The following is a 13,231-nucleotide window of genomic DNA, read 5'->3' on the forward strand; positions in this document are numbered from 1 at the left end:
CACTACATTGTCAGAGAGGAAACTGAATACAATGGGTTTGAAAGTCAGGAGTTAAGTTGATCTTTACTAACTAATTATTCTTGTTATTTATTTATAAAAAAAATAGGATCATACCTGATTATTGAAAATTAATTCATAACGGAGTGGCGGGGGATCACTCTTAAATTGCTTATATTTAAAGCACCGACACTAGACACTCCTCCTGAAAAATAAACTAATAAATAAATTTCCTTTGAGGGAAATACAAAATATGGAGTCTTCACTCTATAGTTACAAATCCTTATTGTAGAACTTATAACATATTAGGACCCAGACATTTTTATAATCCTGGGATTTCAGTTGCAACCAGGATTTACCATGACATCTTCTGAGCAATTAAAATTAAGAATTTTATGAGTACAATTGTATCACATTCACCATTATCCCCAGTGTTGCCTGCATACTGTCGTGTCTAGCATACCACTACTTGTATTGAGGCTGAAAAAATGGCCCATCTTCTTTACACCTCTAAAATAAAGCAGCCTTATTGAATTTTGAAGCCCAAATCTGCAAAATGTTGCATTTAATCAGTGAACACCACTTCCCTGTTAATTATAATAAACCTATCATTATTGTTGTATTTGTTTAAGGAAGAAGATTGTTTATTATATGTTTTTATTTATATATTTAACCTTAATATTATTATTCTGTTTTTTATATTTGAAGTCAAACTGGGACTTTTGATTGTGCAGAAAAACAGAACACATTTATTATGAGTAAAACCTCCCCTTATTTCTCTATATAATCCCCACTCTAGGAAAATTTATTTTTTTTTTAACCCTGGATACAACACAAGGGTTATGTTATTAAAAGTAAAAAAATATATATATTTTGACAAATTTCAATAAAGCACACTTTGCTTAATGGTCTGAGCAACACATCTCATATGAACGATGCTTTCATATGGTTCAACCCCCCCCTGCCCCCCCGTTTCCACAAAACCCCCCCACCCCGACACTCATATTAACAAATAACAAAGAAATCTTGCTTGAGTTCACTGCTGACTGGGTTTACACTTTCAGCCCTGCTGTGCATTAAACAATAGTATGATTCGCTCATGTAATAGCTATTTAGTGCTACATTATTGAAAGTTGCCCAAAAAGTTTCGTTAAAAACTAAATTTTTTAATTTTTAATAAATTTGCAAAAACCCCTAGAGAACTTTTTTCATGTTGTCATTATGGGGTGTTGTGTGTAGAATTCTAAAAAAAAAAAATTATTGAATCCATTCTAGAATAAGGCTGTAACATAACAAAATGTTTTTATATGAAAAAAAAAACAGTTCAAATAGTGTGCAAATTACACAAGTGTATGGAAAAGTCTGCAATATGTTTGATAGTCTGCAGTGTGTGTGCAAAGCTTTATTGATTTGTAGAAATTATGAAGATGATTGTTTCAGTGATTATCATGGTGCAAATGGGCACAATGATACGGGCATTGGTGGCTCAGTGGTAGGTTTCTTTCCTGCCATGTGGAAGGCCCGGGTTCGATTCCCACCCAATGCCCAAATCCTAGCTACTGGATGCAGTGCCGGTCCCAAGCCTGAATAAAAAGGGAGGGTTGCGTCAACAATGGCATCCGGCGTAAAGCCTGTGCCAAGTTATTGGCAAAGTTGTGGCGACCCCTCAACGGAAGCAGCCGAAGACCAACAACAAGAAGTTCAGTAGAAACAATAGTTGTCATCCATTTCTTTTCCCATGAACGCATTTGCGTGCTACTTCACTTCACCTGAAATGAGCTCAGCTGTTACGTTTTAAGTTTACGAAATATGGTTATAATCCAAATGACCATGAAATGATTCCTTCTGATAATGTTCCAGACCAGCTCCTTTCAGTATCTAAACCAGCATGTGTCAGCATTTTAAGATGTAAGTATAGCATACTTTGGAACAACTGCGTTTTTTTTAAAAGAGAATTGTTACTATCATCTGTCATCCACACCCATTATCGCCTCTATTTCCTGTTCTGAGATGACAAGAGTGCTCAAATATCCTCTTTTGCTACAGACGGACTATCCACTTTATGTCTCAACATGCTGTACATTTTGAGATGCTTTTCTCCACACCACGGCTATAGAGAGTGTTTATTCGAGTCTCTGTAACCTTCTCGTCAAGTTGGCACCAGTCTGGCCATTCTCTTCTGACCTCTGCCAATACTCAAGATCTTTTAAAATATTGACATGTTTGATTAAGATCTGTAGTTTGATTCAGACGACTGGCATTTGTTTCCTGCATTACTCCAGCTGTGTAGAAATTAGAGATTGAGGCTTTGCACAGTGGGCAGGACCCCATAAGGGGTTGCTAGTGTTCGGTAATTCTCCTCACCATAATGGCCACGGTGTTTGTGAAATTCTTCCATTTTCGCTAACTGATTGACCTGTCTTTGGCCTCTAAAAGCCCCACGACCCCCTCCTACTCACTATGGCAACTGCATCGCAGAGGCACGTCGCCATGGGTGACGGCCACTTAATGAGCGTGAAATGCAGAGGTCTGGCATGCTCCAACCTCTTTTTTATTTTTTTTATGATAAAATAACTGCACCTACACGCAATGTGTTTTTAAAAACGTTTGACTTGCATGGTAGGTGAACAGAGGAAGAATAAAACACACTCGCACGTACACGGCCATCAGACAAATGGGCTGTTACTGCGAAAGTGTTGGCGTGTGTGTTGTGTGGAGTTGTTAATTATTTTGAGGCTCACACACGGGGGTTTGACATTGATGTTTGGAAGAAGCTTAAAAATGTATTAACTTGTGCTTTATATACACTGCCTGGCCAAAAATAAAAAGTCGTCGTCACCACTTGGGTTTAATTAGGCTGAGAGTTCCATTGGATAATTACTAGAGTGATTAATATGGTTCAGCTGGAAACAAGTTTTTAACCCTAACTGATGCTTCTCGTTTCTTTGTCAGTAGATATATCCTTTGGTCATGGCAAAGGTGTTACTCTGTTTTAAAAGGATCATATTATTGCCTTGCATAAAGCAAAGAAAACAACTAAGGAAATTTATGAAACGATTAAAATCGTGCTAAGAACTGTAAAGCGCGTTATTAAAACCTGAAAAAATAATCATGAATTGTAGTCTTGGGGAAGAAATGTGGTCAAAAAGATATCCTGATTGAGTAATTACTTAAACGCTAAACTCACAGCTATATTTAATAGCAAAAGTAAGAGCATTTTCAAACAGACGATGCAAAGAAAACTCATGTGGAACTAAACAGAGCTTTTGCAACCTTCGTATTCTTTTTACGGCACCTGGCATCCGCTGCACAGTACACGAGAAGTAGCGTGAAAGGGAAATGTCCTCTACTAGTTAATCTTTTGCGTGTGCTGTCATTCTCCAGGGCAGATTTTTTTTTAAAGTGTGGGTGAATATTCTTGAGCGGCCATGAATATATACCTGTATAAATATATAAAATTATATAAACTTCGATTTGAACCAGCTGACATGATGATAAAAAAAAGGTACTAAAATTACTTAAGTACTTTGTTTTATTAAGTAAATTTTATAATTTTAAATGTATTTATTATTATATACAGTGGTACCTCGGCATACAAAGTTTCTGTTTTAGCGGCAAGTCCAATTTCGTACTGCGAAACGCATTTTCCCATAGGAAGTACAGTAATGTAAATGCGGATAATCTGTTCCATGTCTTTTCTGTTCCTGTTTAGAAAAGACATGTAAATGAAGTTAAATATAAAGTAAATAGACATTAAACCGTACTTAACCTTAATTTTTGATTCCTCTTCGCCACTGGCTGCTTTAAAAACGAAACTCCCTTTTCTTCTTGCTACCGTTCTTGATAACGTTCTTGGCACCCATGGTGCTACAGTATGTCTTCACTAAATCTTGTACAAAATGCAAAAACAAACCAGCTCCCGGACATGCAACTTAGCCAGCGTTTGGTTCAGCTCGGTTTGGTCACTCGTATGCCGACAATTCTTGGCATGCCGAGGCACATTTCTTATGCCAAGGTACCGCTGCACATTAAATAAAATAATCTTAAAACTATCATAATTTTTTTCCCTCTACACTTTCCTTTTTTTTCATAATGTAATGTAAGCCGCATAATGTAGTGTAGGCAATGTATCATGAAACATCTTCAGATAACACAAAATACAATTTGTCATATCACCCGCATGTTAAATATATAAATAAATCGGACGCACTTCCCTGCGGTAATTTGCACACATTAGATGCGCAAACCCATTTCACAAACATTTAAACCAAATCAACCTTTCTCAGCACGACTCCAGCAATACTCTGACCCGCTCGCAGGGTTTTTTGTTCATTTTTGCGCGAAAGATAAGATATGGATAAGCATATGAAAGACGGGATGATTAAAAGTAACTGCAGGATTTCTCAGCGGGTCAAATAAACGGCGAGGGCACGGGAGGCAGAGGGGAGGTCTGGAGGAAAAGTGCCGGCAAATCAGCAATGACAGCCATAAATCACATAATTAGAAAATGTACAGCGTTTAAGTAGCGACATTACTCAAAGCGGCTCATACCTTTGTGTCATCTATCTGCTACGTTTTCGTTCACGATCAGTCACCGGTGTCTGTACATTAGCCGCGAATTATTGATGTCCCTAGTGGGACACATCAGTCATAAAAGCTGGCGAGAGCGAGGGCTTCAGCAGCTCACTTCATTGAGAAGTTCAGTCGACTAAAACCGAAATGAAAGGATCTTGAACTTCAAGGAATTTCTGATGAATGGAGGTCTCCTGCAACATGGTGCAAGGATCCTGTCATGTTCTCTGCCAAGCTCCTGAAACGCACCGTGATCTTACAAATGTTGCTGATGTTTAAATATTTTATAGCTGTCATTTTGTGGAACGTCTGGATGCAAGAGAAAATATACATATATAAAATGCTAAAAGATTTAACATTCAGTAAGTATATTGTTATTTTAGACATGGTGAACGGTGAACTGCACGAATCAGGTCAGGATGACCTTCACAGGAGTGCGCACACGGCAGCGAAGCACTTTTCTAATCTCACATAAATTCGAGACGTGCCGGAAGCGAGCGGCGGCCGAGGGCGCCGAGCGTGGAGTGTTTTGTGTCTCTTCAGCCGTCTCCGAGGCCATAAGCGAGACAGCACGCTAAACTGAGCTTTGCACAGATTAGAGAACGCAGTCTGTGCTCCTGTGGCTCCGCAGCCCAGGAGATCATTTTTCTAATTAACCCAGACAGCCACGACTCAGCGGAGATGCCATGCGCAAACGAAGAAGTCCTCTGACTTTCTGCATCTTTCTGTCCGCAGTAAACTTCCCCATCTTCATCAAAGCGCCGTCTGAACTTGCACTCCAACAGAATTTCTAAAATATGATTAAAATGAGAATTTTTCATAATGTAACAGAAATGGTCACATGGTCAGATTTGGTGTGATGAATGTCATGCTTTTTGTCTGCTTTATAGATATGCTGCTATTTATTTTATTTTATTTCATTTTATTTTCCCAGAAACTGAATTCACCAGCTGTTTTAAAGCCTCCCAAAGAGAGAAAGCCGAGCAAGAAAGAAGGTGGAAGTCCGGGGAAGTCCTCGAGTCTTCCAGCTGTGCTCTACAGGTCAGAGGGTTATTTTATTTCTGGTATAAATATGCATTTTTTTAAATATATTTTTGTTATTTAAGCTTAGCATTATTTCAACTTTCTATTTCAGCTCTCTTGTTTAATTCAAGACATTAGTTAGTACGTTTGTATTTATAGCTTAGTGTAACACCCTATTTAAAGATATTCCATTACTTTAACCTGAGTTATTAAACTATTTTTATGTAATATTGCATAATTTTTAATTCCATCATTTAAAAATTTGTTTAAAACGTTAATATCCTCTGAACTCCAGGAAAGCAGCAGCTGACCCACTATCTAGGAATGAGCACATTAATTTATTGAATATTAGCTTATAGCAATAGTAAATATTCAAACATATTAATGTATCAATAATTAAACATCCAATATCAAGATGTTAATTTAAGTAGTATATAGAGTACTCTACACTGCATTATTTTTCAATAAAGTTGTCGATCCATACATTAGTTACATACATTATAAGTTAATTTATGCGATATCGTAAGAAAGAGTAATTAAATCGTTATAGGATGTACCGAGTATAGAATTATTTTTCTAACCAGGATAGGAACTTTTTAAATCATTTACAAAATGTAATAAGATGAGAACAAATGTCTGAAATAGGGTTTCTTCCATAGCTTCAATCATGTTTTAGGAATTTTTTGATTGCATTTCTGGCAAACAAATGAGTAACAAGTATTTACTTATGAATAATGTAAATAAGCTTGACAATACTATTCTTGCAAGAATTGTTTTAGAACAGCTGACCTTGACAGACTGTTAAATAGTTACCTAATTCCAGATGTGCTATTTTATAGTTTTATGAAACAAAACAAAAACAAAGAAGATTTGCAAGTGATCCCAAACTTTTGAGCGACACTGTCTATAAACAGTATACATTATTACCCCCCTTTTTTTATTAATAAAATGATATATTTTATTTTTTTGCATTGAATAATATTGAAATCAAACCACTGGATATTAAATGGGTTTGTGTTTGACTAATTTGCAGTTGTGGAATCTGTAAGAAGAACCAAGACCAGCATCTCCTGTTACTGTGCGACACCTGCAAACTGCACTACCACCTGGGCTGCCTGGATCCACCTCTCACCCGCATGCCGAAGAAGACCAAGAATAGCTACTGGTGTGCAAGAAAGCCTTAACCAAGCAAATAATAAAACAAAAATATATCTTAAATACTAAACAGCGCTTAAACAATTCCGAATCCACAGATTAATACGACTTACACTTATTGTTACTACTTGCACCGACATCAGCACTCGTCTTTATGAGATAAGCTAATCTAAAAGCTGTGGCTAAGTTCGACAGATGATGGTCAACTTTAAGGATTTGCTTCTATGATTAAGCTGTCAGTCAAGGCTTTATTATAGATTCTACTCTTGTGTGTTCATTTGATGAAAAAACTTTGGTGCCTTTGCTTTTGATTCGCATAATTCATGTAATCCTTCATGTAAAAATAGCGAGATGCCGCTCCGCACAGTCAGGTGTAAATTAGAATGTATTGCGAAATTACATTTGAAGAGGAGGCTGAATTATATGTAATTACAGCCGTCAATATTTACAGCAGTCGAACAGAATTGAGGGGAGTGTCTCTCTCTCTGTCTCTCTGTCTCGTTCTTTTAGGTTGTGTATAGTAGTTAGTTTGTATGCTTCCTCCATACAAATTTGGAGAGGTGTAATTGGCGTCCTGGTGTTTCACCAACATCACAAACATCAGTATGTTGTTGTTACATGGTTATTGTAACGCCTGTAGCTTTATTCCTGTATTGATACAAGTGTTTTTATTTTTTTTAAGTCATTTTCAAAATATAAGTATAAACTAGGGCTGTTATATAATATTAGCGCATGTGATGAATCTATAAATTTTAACGCATTACTATTTTTTAACACAAGTGACTCATTTGACTAAGTTTGACCCTAATGGCTTTCCATAATCGCAGCACGGTTACCCGGCTGTGTGTGATAATGGCATGTTTAGCGCAGGTAATAAGATGCCTGAGGAAACATCACCAAGTGTACTGAATGGAAAGTTTCATTATACAAAGCTTCCACATGGAAGTTTAGATAAAACCAAAGGTTGCTCAAGCTACTTTCAAGGGGAACTTTTTTTACAAAAATATATTAAATGTAAGATGTGGAAGTGTCGGCTCAGACGGCTAAGGTTCTAGAATGTTGATCTGTTTCCTCTAACCAGTTTGTCATGCATTTCTTTATTCCAACATAGTACATTTATAATACAAGTAAATCTGAGTATTTTAAATTTGTGATTAATGTGGAATAATCAAATACTGTGACTGTGATTAACTAGATTAAAAATTGTAATCAATATCAGCACTAGTATAAACTCAGCCTTAACTTTTATTTCACTCGGATGTTGTAGAAGTTGTTTTTAGTAGCAGAACCACAAATTTAGAACTGTTTCTACGTTGACCAGACTTAATTTATAGCTAGAGCTAGGTAATAGCAGCCAATCAGAAGCTGGGATTTTCTAACAGATCATGAAAACATGAAAAAATCATGTTAGTACTTCTTCCGGTATTTAAAGTCATTCTTTTAAATGTAGTAAGAGAGAAATTTCATGCTTCAGAAAACATCAAGTTAAAAGCTATTTAGCTTTGACTGTGACATTGAAAACTCCTTTCATAAATGTTACATCATCAACTACTTACAATAAAGTTCACATCGTAACTTTTATAAGTTTCCTACGTTCACATTTAACTTTTAGATGATTTTCTTTGTTACAAACATTAGATTGCAGGGAGCATCTGCTGTTATACGTTCCCATGAGTGAGGTATCTGTTAAAACGACACTTGTAGAAATCAACGAACACCTTCCGACCAATCAGATATAAAAATAAGAACAGCCCTGTGGATTAAACCTTAATACTCATATAAAAAAAATGCTGATGTAGACACTTTAGCACCAAATCACATAATTCTATTTAACGATGCATTGCATATCTTCGTGCACTTTTAAAAATAGCGTTTTTAATCACAATAAATAGTCAGATACTAACCATGATATAAATATTATACATAAAACTAGCCAGCTCTCATTATTTCTTTTTCGTTTTATCTCGTGCTTGTAAGTAGCTATATTTCATCATAAATATACAGTGGGGCAAAAAAGTATTTAGTCAGCTGCCAATTGTGCAAGTTCTCCCACTTAAAAAGATGAGCAAGGCCTGTAATTTTCATCATCGGTATACCTCAACTATGAGAGATAAAAATAAGAAAAAGAAAATCACATTGTAGGATTTTTACCACTATAGTTCTATTATGATAAATCAATAATAGAGACTAAAAGCGAATTTGACGTTTGTCATTTCAGGCAGTGCTCAGAATGCGACCAAGCCAGCAGCGACGAGGCAGACATCGCCATGGAGACACTCCCTGATGGCACCAAGAGGTCCAGGAGGCAGATCAAAGGACCAATCAAATTCATTCCTCAGGACATGTCACCAGAGCCTAAAAAACTGCAACTGAGGGGCACGGTGGGTATCAGTGTACACACATTTACTGGTCATTGGAAAATGTTCAAAAGTTAGTACCCTCTCTTTTAATTCGGTTTGTTTTTGTATAAAAACATAAAAAAATAGTAACTGGATTGTACTGTAACAAGTCTTAGTATTAGGCATAGGCAAATACAACCTCAGACAACCTGGTTCGATCTTTTTTATATTTTTTTTCACTGTGACAGTATTTATTTAACAAAAATTGAGACAGTACAGTTCCAGTGGTGTAACAAGGAACTACATGGTACTGAGACTAATCATCACTTGTTTGTGTGTCCCAAATGCTGCCATTGTGGTTCTGGGTATTCTGTCTAACTTTTTAAAGGTTTTGCTATTATAAGTAGGCAATACAACAAATAATTAGCAGTGTAATAAAGTACATAACAGTGTACTGTAGTTGCAATAACATAACTGTTTTATTCATTTATTTTTTTTTCTCCCCCATTCTCTTGACATTTAATAAGACAAAAGAAATTAGTTTGTTATATAACTGTAAGCTATAAATGAAACTCAAATTCCTGTGAAATAAAGACAAGGCTGAAAAAGTATCACATGTAAAGGTAACAAACACACTGGTAGAAATTATGTTTAAGCCTTTATACTTTAAATAGTAAGTTAATATGAGATTTGAGACATATGTAAATAGTTATGTGTGTTTGTTCTACAGAATAGGTTCAGTCAAGATTCAAGAATTTCAATTGTCACATACATAGTTGTACAAGTCATAGCTCATTGTATACAAGTCATTGATTTTACACTTCTCTGGATCTGTACTGGAGTGATCTTCCAATATATATTCCCTTAATTAGTGACTTGACAATGAGGTTAGGAGAAAAATAGAGACAGGTAGACTATAGCATATGATTTACTAGGGATAGGAATCACCAGTCACCTCCCGATACAATATTATACAATACCTAAGTGCTGATTCAATTAATAATTGTGATTCCATAAATATCACAAATTTAGAACATATCTTGATTAAAACTGACATCCGCAACCCTGTATACAGGATAAAGTGGTATAAAAGATGAGTAAGTGAGTAAAAAAGGCATTTAAACAATACAAACTAAATTCAGATACAAGAGTTTAGCTTTTAACTTAGCAGCACATATCTGTCAGTCATCCACCATAATTATTATTTCTAAAAAACTTAAAAAAAAAAAAAAGAATGTACTAAAAAAAGAGAGGACTGTCTGTAGGATTATAAAGAAACGAAGATGTTTTACCGCCTCAAACACCTCCGAAGTCTCTGAGTCTGGGCGAGGACAACTTCTAACGTGGTTTAAACTACTAGTGCTTGCATTGTGTAAGCGTTTGAAATGAATCAGTTTGGGGCTAATTTGCTCACAGGATCAATGCACAATATTTTGATAATGTAACGCCTTAAACATGCGTTTTGTGCCCAGTACAGAATAAGTTATACAGGCAGTCCCCAACTTATGAACATTTGAGTTACGAATTTTCGCAGATACGAACGAACCTCAATTCTACTTCTGGTTCGATCTTGTACAAAAAATAGACACTGTTGTGCACCAGATACCAATATTTACAATTATGTATAATATTTTTAGTGTGTAAGTGAATATAAATGTCAAAAGTCTGGAATATTGTACTTGTGTGGGGGTGTGGGAGAAATAAGTCGGCCTCACTGGTTTCAATGAATCAGTCCGGGAGCACAATGATCAAAAAAATTTTTGTTTTGTTGGGGATTTTCGGAAATCAAGATCAAAGTCCAATACAGTGGAAACAGCTCAAAATGCTGTTTTCCGTCACAGAGACATTTTAAGGTGAGATTCATTTTCTTAGAGGCGATTATGGTTTTTGGCCACATGATGGCGGCGTGGGGAAAGTTGACAGATTTAGTCAAGTGGATTGGTATGTTTTACATTGTAAATTTGAAATGTCAAAGGCGTATAAGACTCACTTTGTCGGACTTAAGAACAAATCGGACTTACGAACATGCTCACTGAACGGAACTTGTTCATAAGTCGGGGACTACCTGTACCTGAGGCTGATCGGTCAATCACCGGTCACGGCCAATCAAACTGAACCAATCGATCAGATCATCTCTGTTATAAATTAAAATATAATTTCTAAAAAATCGATTTTGGAATCAGAGTGCTGTTGATTCACCACACAAAAGAATTGCGATTTATAACTAAATCAATTTTTGCCCCCATCTTTATGATTCACATTCTTTTCATCTTTATGGAAACACTCAAGTGACACTGTTGTACCCTGGTCATTCATCTGCGAGGGGAATCCTGGGGGCCATTTTGTCTCTGTTTTGCCATTATGTTTTCTTTCCATTTTGAGCTGTTTTCCACTGTATTGGACTTTAAACTTTGTTTTGTTGGGGATTTTCCGAAATCAGGATCAATAATTTTTTCTATCATCGTGCTCCCGGACTGATTTATTGAAACCGGTGAGGCCAACTCATTTCTCCCACACACGTACAATATTCCAGACTCTTGACTTTAGAAATGTTTCTTTATAACACACAGGTTATTAGAATAACATGTTTTGCAATGAGCCTTCCCTTTATTTAAAATCAATCCATAGCTTGGAAAATACACATGCAAAACAGAGACATTATTTTTCTTTTAATTTGTCAAAAAAGAACATTCATCACTTTGTGTTGCATTAAGATGCCAGCATGTTTGATCATATAAAGCATTAGATGATTCCCAGGGGCCTTTTAAAAACAACAGTGGTGCACAGTGTAATGTGTATTTCTGAACCTGTTGGCTTTTAAAAAAAAAAATATCTATAAATATTACTGAAATAATGAGAGCTCAGAACCTGGTTGCTCTGCTTTGATGGCTCTTAAAGTGTTTTCTACAATCTTAGATCTCTAAACGAGCTTGGCAAGAAATTGTATATTGTTAAGAATTGCATCTTGCGGGCATTTGAGCTTCTCTTAATTCACTTACTCAAGTCTTAATCTATTCACTCTTTAGAGTCTTAATCTATGCATCACTCAAGGCAAAGCAGCCTTGTTAATTGATTTCTAATTGATCGCTCGGCCCTCGCTAATGAGAGATAATTGACGCGTGCTGTGGTCTGTTCTCTCGAGCCTTTGCGCTCAAGGTCACGACTGCTTTTCTGTTTGAGAAAGTGTGTTTTTGGTGAATTGCACCTCAAAAGCTTTTATATTGCCAATCTTAAAGATAAAATGCTAAGCCTTTAATTGTTTTGTGGATTGATTGAAAGCACGCTGGAGTTGTAGAGCCTATTGAGCGGTAATGAATTGTACACGAATCCACAGAATTCCAAACTCCAACAGCGTTCGCCTTGTGTTTAAGCCTTCTGTTTAATCTCTTCCAGCCTGATCAAGCTCGAGTGTGTTAGCTTTAAACAAAGGAACGCAATTTCAGAGATTATTCTTCATAATTTTGAAGGAAATGGCATCAAATAAAAATTATTACATTATAGTTAATATATTACACTTGCTTTTTTAATTGCTGCGAAAATCACTATTTGCCTTCTTGTTATAAAATTATATTAAGAATATATGGATATATACAGTGCAAAAGTCTTAATCCACCAATCATTTATTCATATTTTGAACAAAGAGCCAGACTTTTTGGATTATTCTTTATTGTAGTCTTGAGAAATATTTTTCCAGGCCCCTCCTGAAGTATTTTTTTGGAGCCTATCCCAGGAGGCTTAGGGCACGAGGCAGGGTACACCCTCGACAGGGTGCCAATCCATTGCAGGGCACACACACATACTTCGGGCAATTTGGGAACGCCAATCAGTCTAATCTGCAGGTCTTTGAACCTGCAGGACGATCTTTGAACTGTGGGAGGAAACCAGAGTACCCATAGGAAACCCACCAAGAACGGGGAAAACATGCAAACTCCATGCACACAGAGACGGGAATCGAGCCTGGCCAGGAATCGAACCCGGACCCTGGAGGTGCAAGGTGCTAACCACTACACCACCGGGTTTTGAAAAATCTGGTAGAATCGGGTAGCTTGTTCTAAACATCAACTTTTTATCAAGTCTGGACAAGAGTTTTTAACGATGCCTGTATTAAATGAATTATACAAATTTTTCACACTTTACTGCTCTTT

The 13,231-nt window shown here is 36.4% G+C and overlaps 1 protein-coding gene across 3 annotated transcripts in view; it reads left to right on the top strand.

The window, feature by feature from the left end:
- Positions 1-13,231, top strand: part of phf14 (PHD finger protein 14) — a 104,514-nt gene that overhangs the window by 42,712 nt on the left and 48,571 nt on the right. For all 3 annotated transcript variants that reach the window (XM_053490099.1, XM_053490100.1, XM_053490101.1), the window contains exons 12-14: positions 5,504-5,610; positions 6,626-6,757; positions 8,966-9,128. In XM_053490099.1, coding sequence (XP_053346074.1) covers positions 5,504-5,610; positions 6,626-6,757; positions 8,966-9,128 — 402 coding nt within the window. The remainder of the gene's footprint in view (positions 1-5,503; positions 5,611-6,625; positions 6,758-8,965; positions 9,129-13,231) is intronic.

This window comes from Clarias gariepinus, chromosome 28 (assembly GCF_024256425.1).
Source record: "Clarias gariepinus isolate MV-2021 ecotype Netherlands chromosome 28, CGAR_prim_01v2, whole genome shotgun sequence".
Taxonomy (NCBI): domain Eukaryota; kingdom Metazoa; phylum Chordata; class Actinopteri; order Siluriformes; family Clariidae; genus Clarias; species Clarias gariepinus.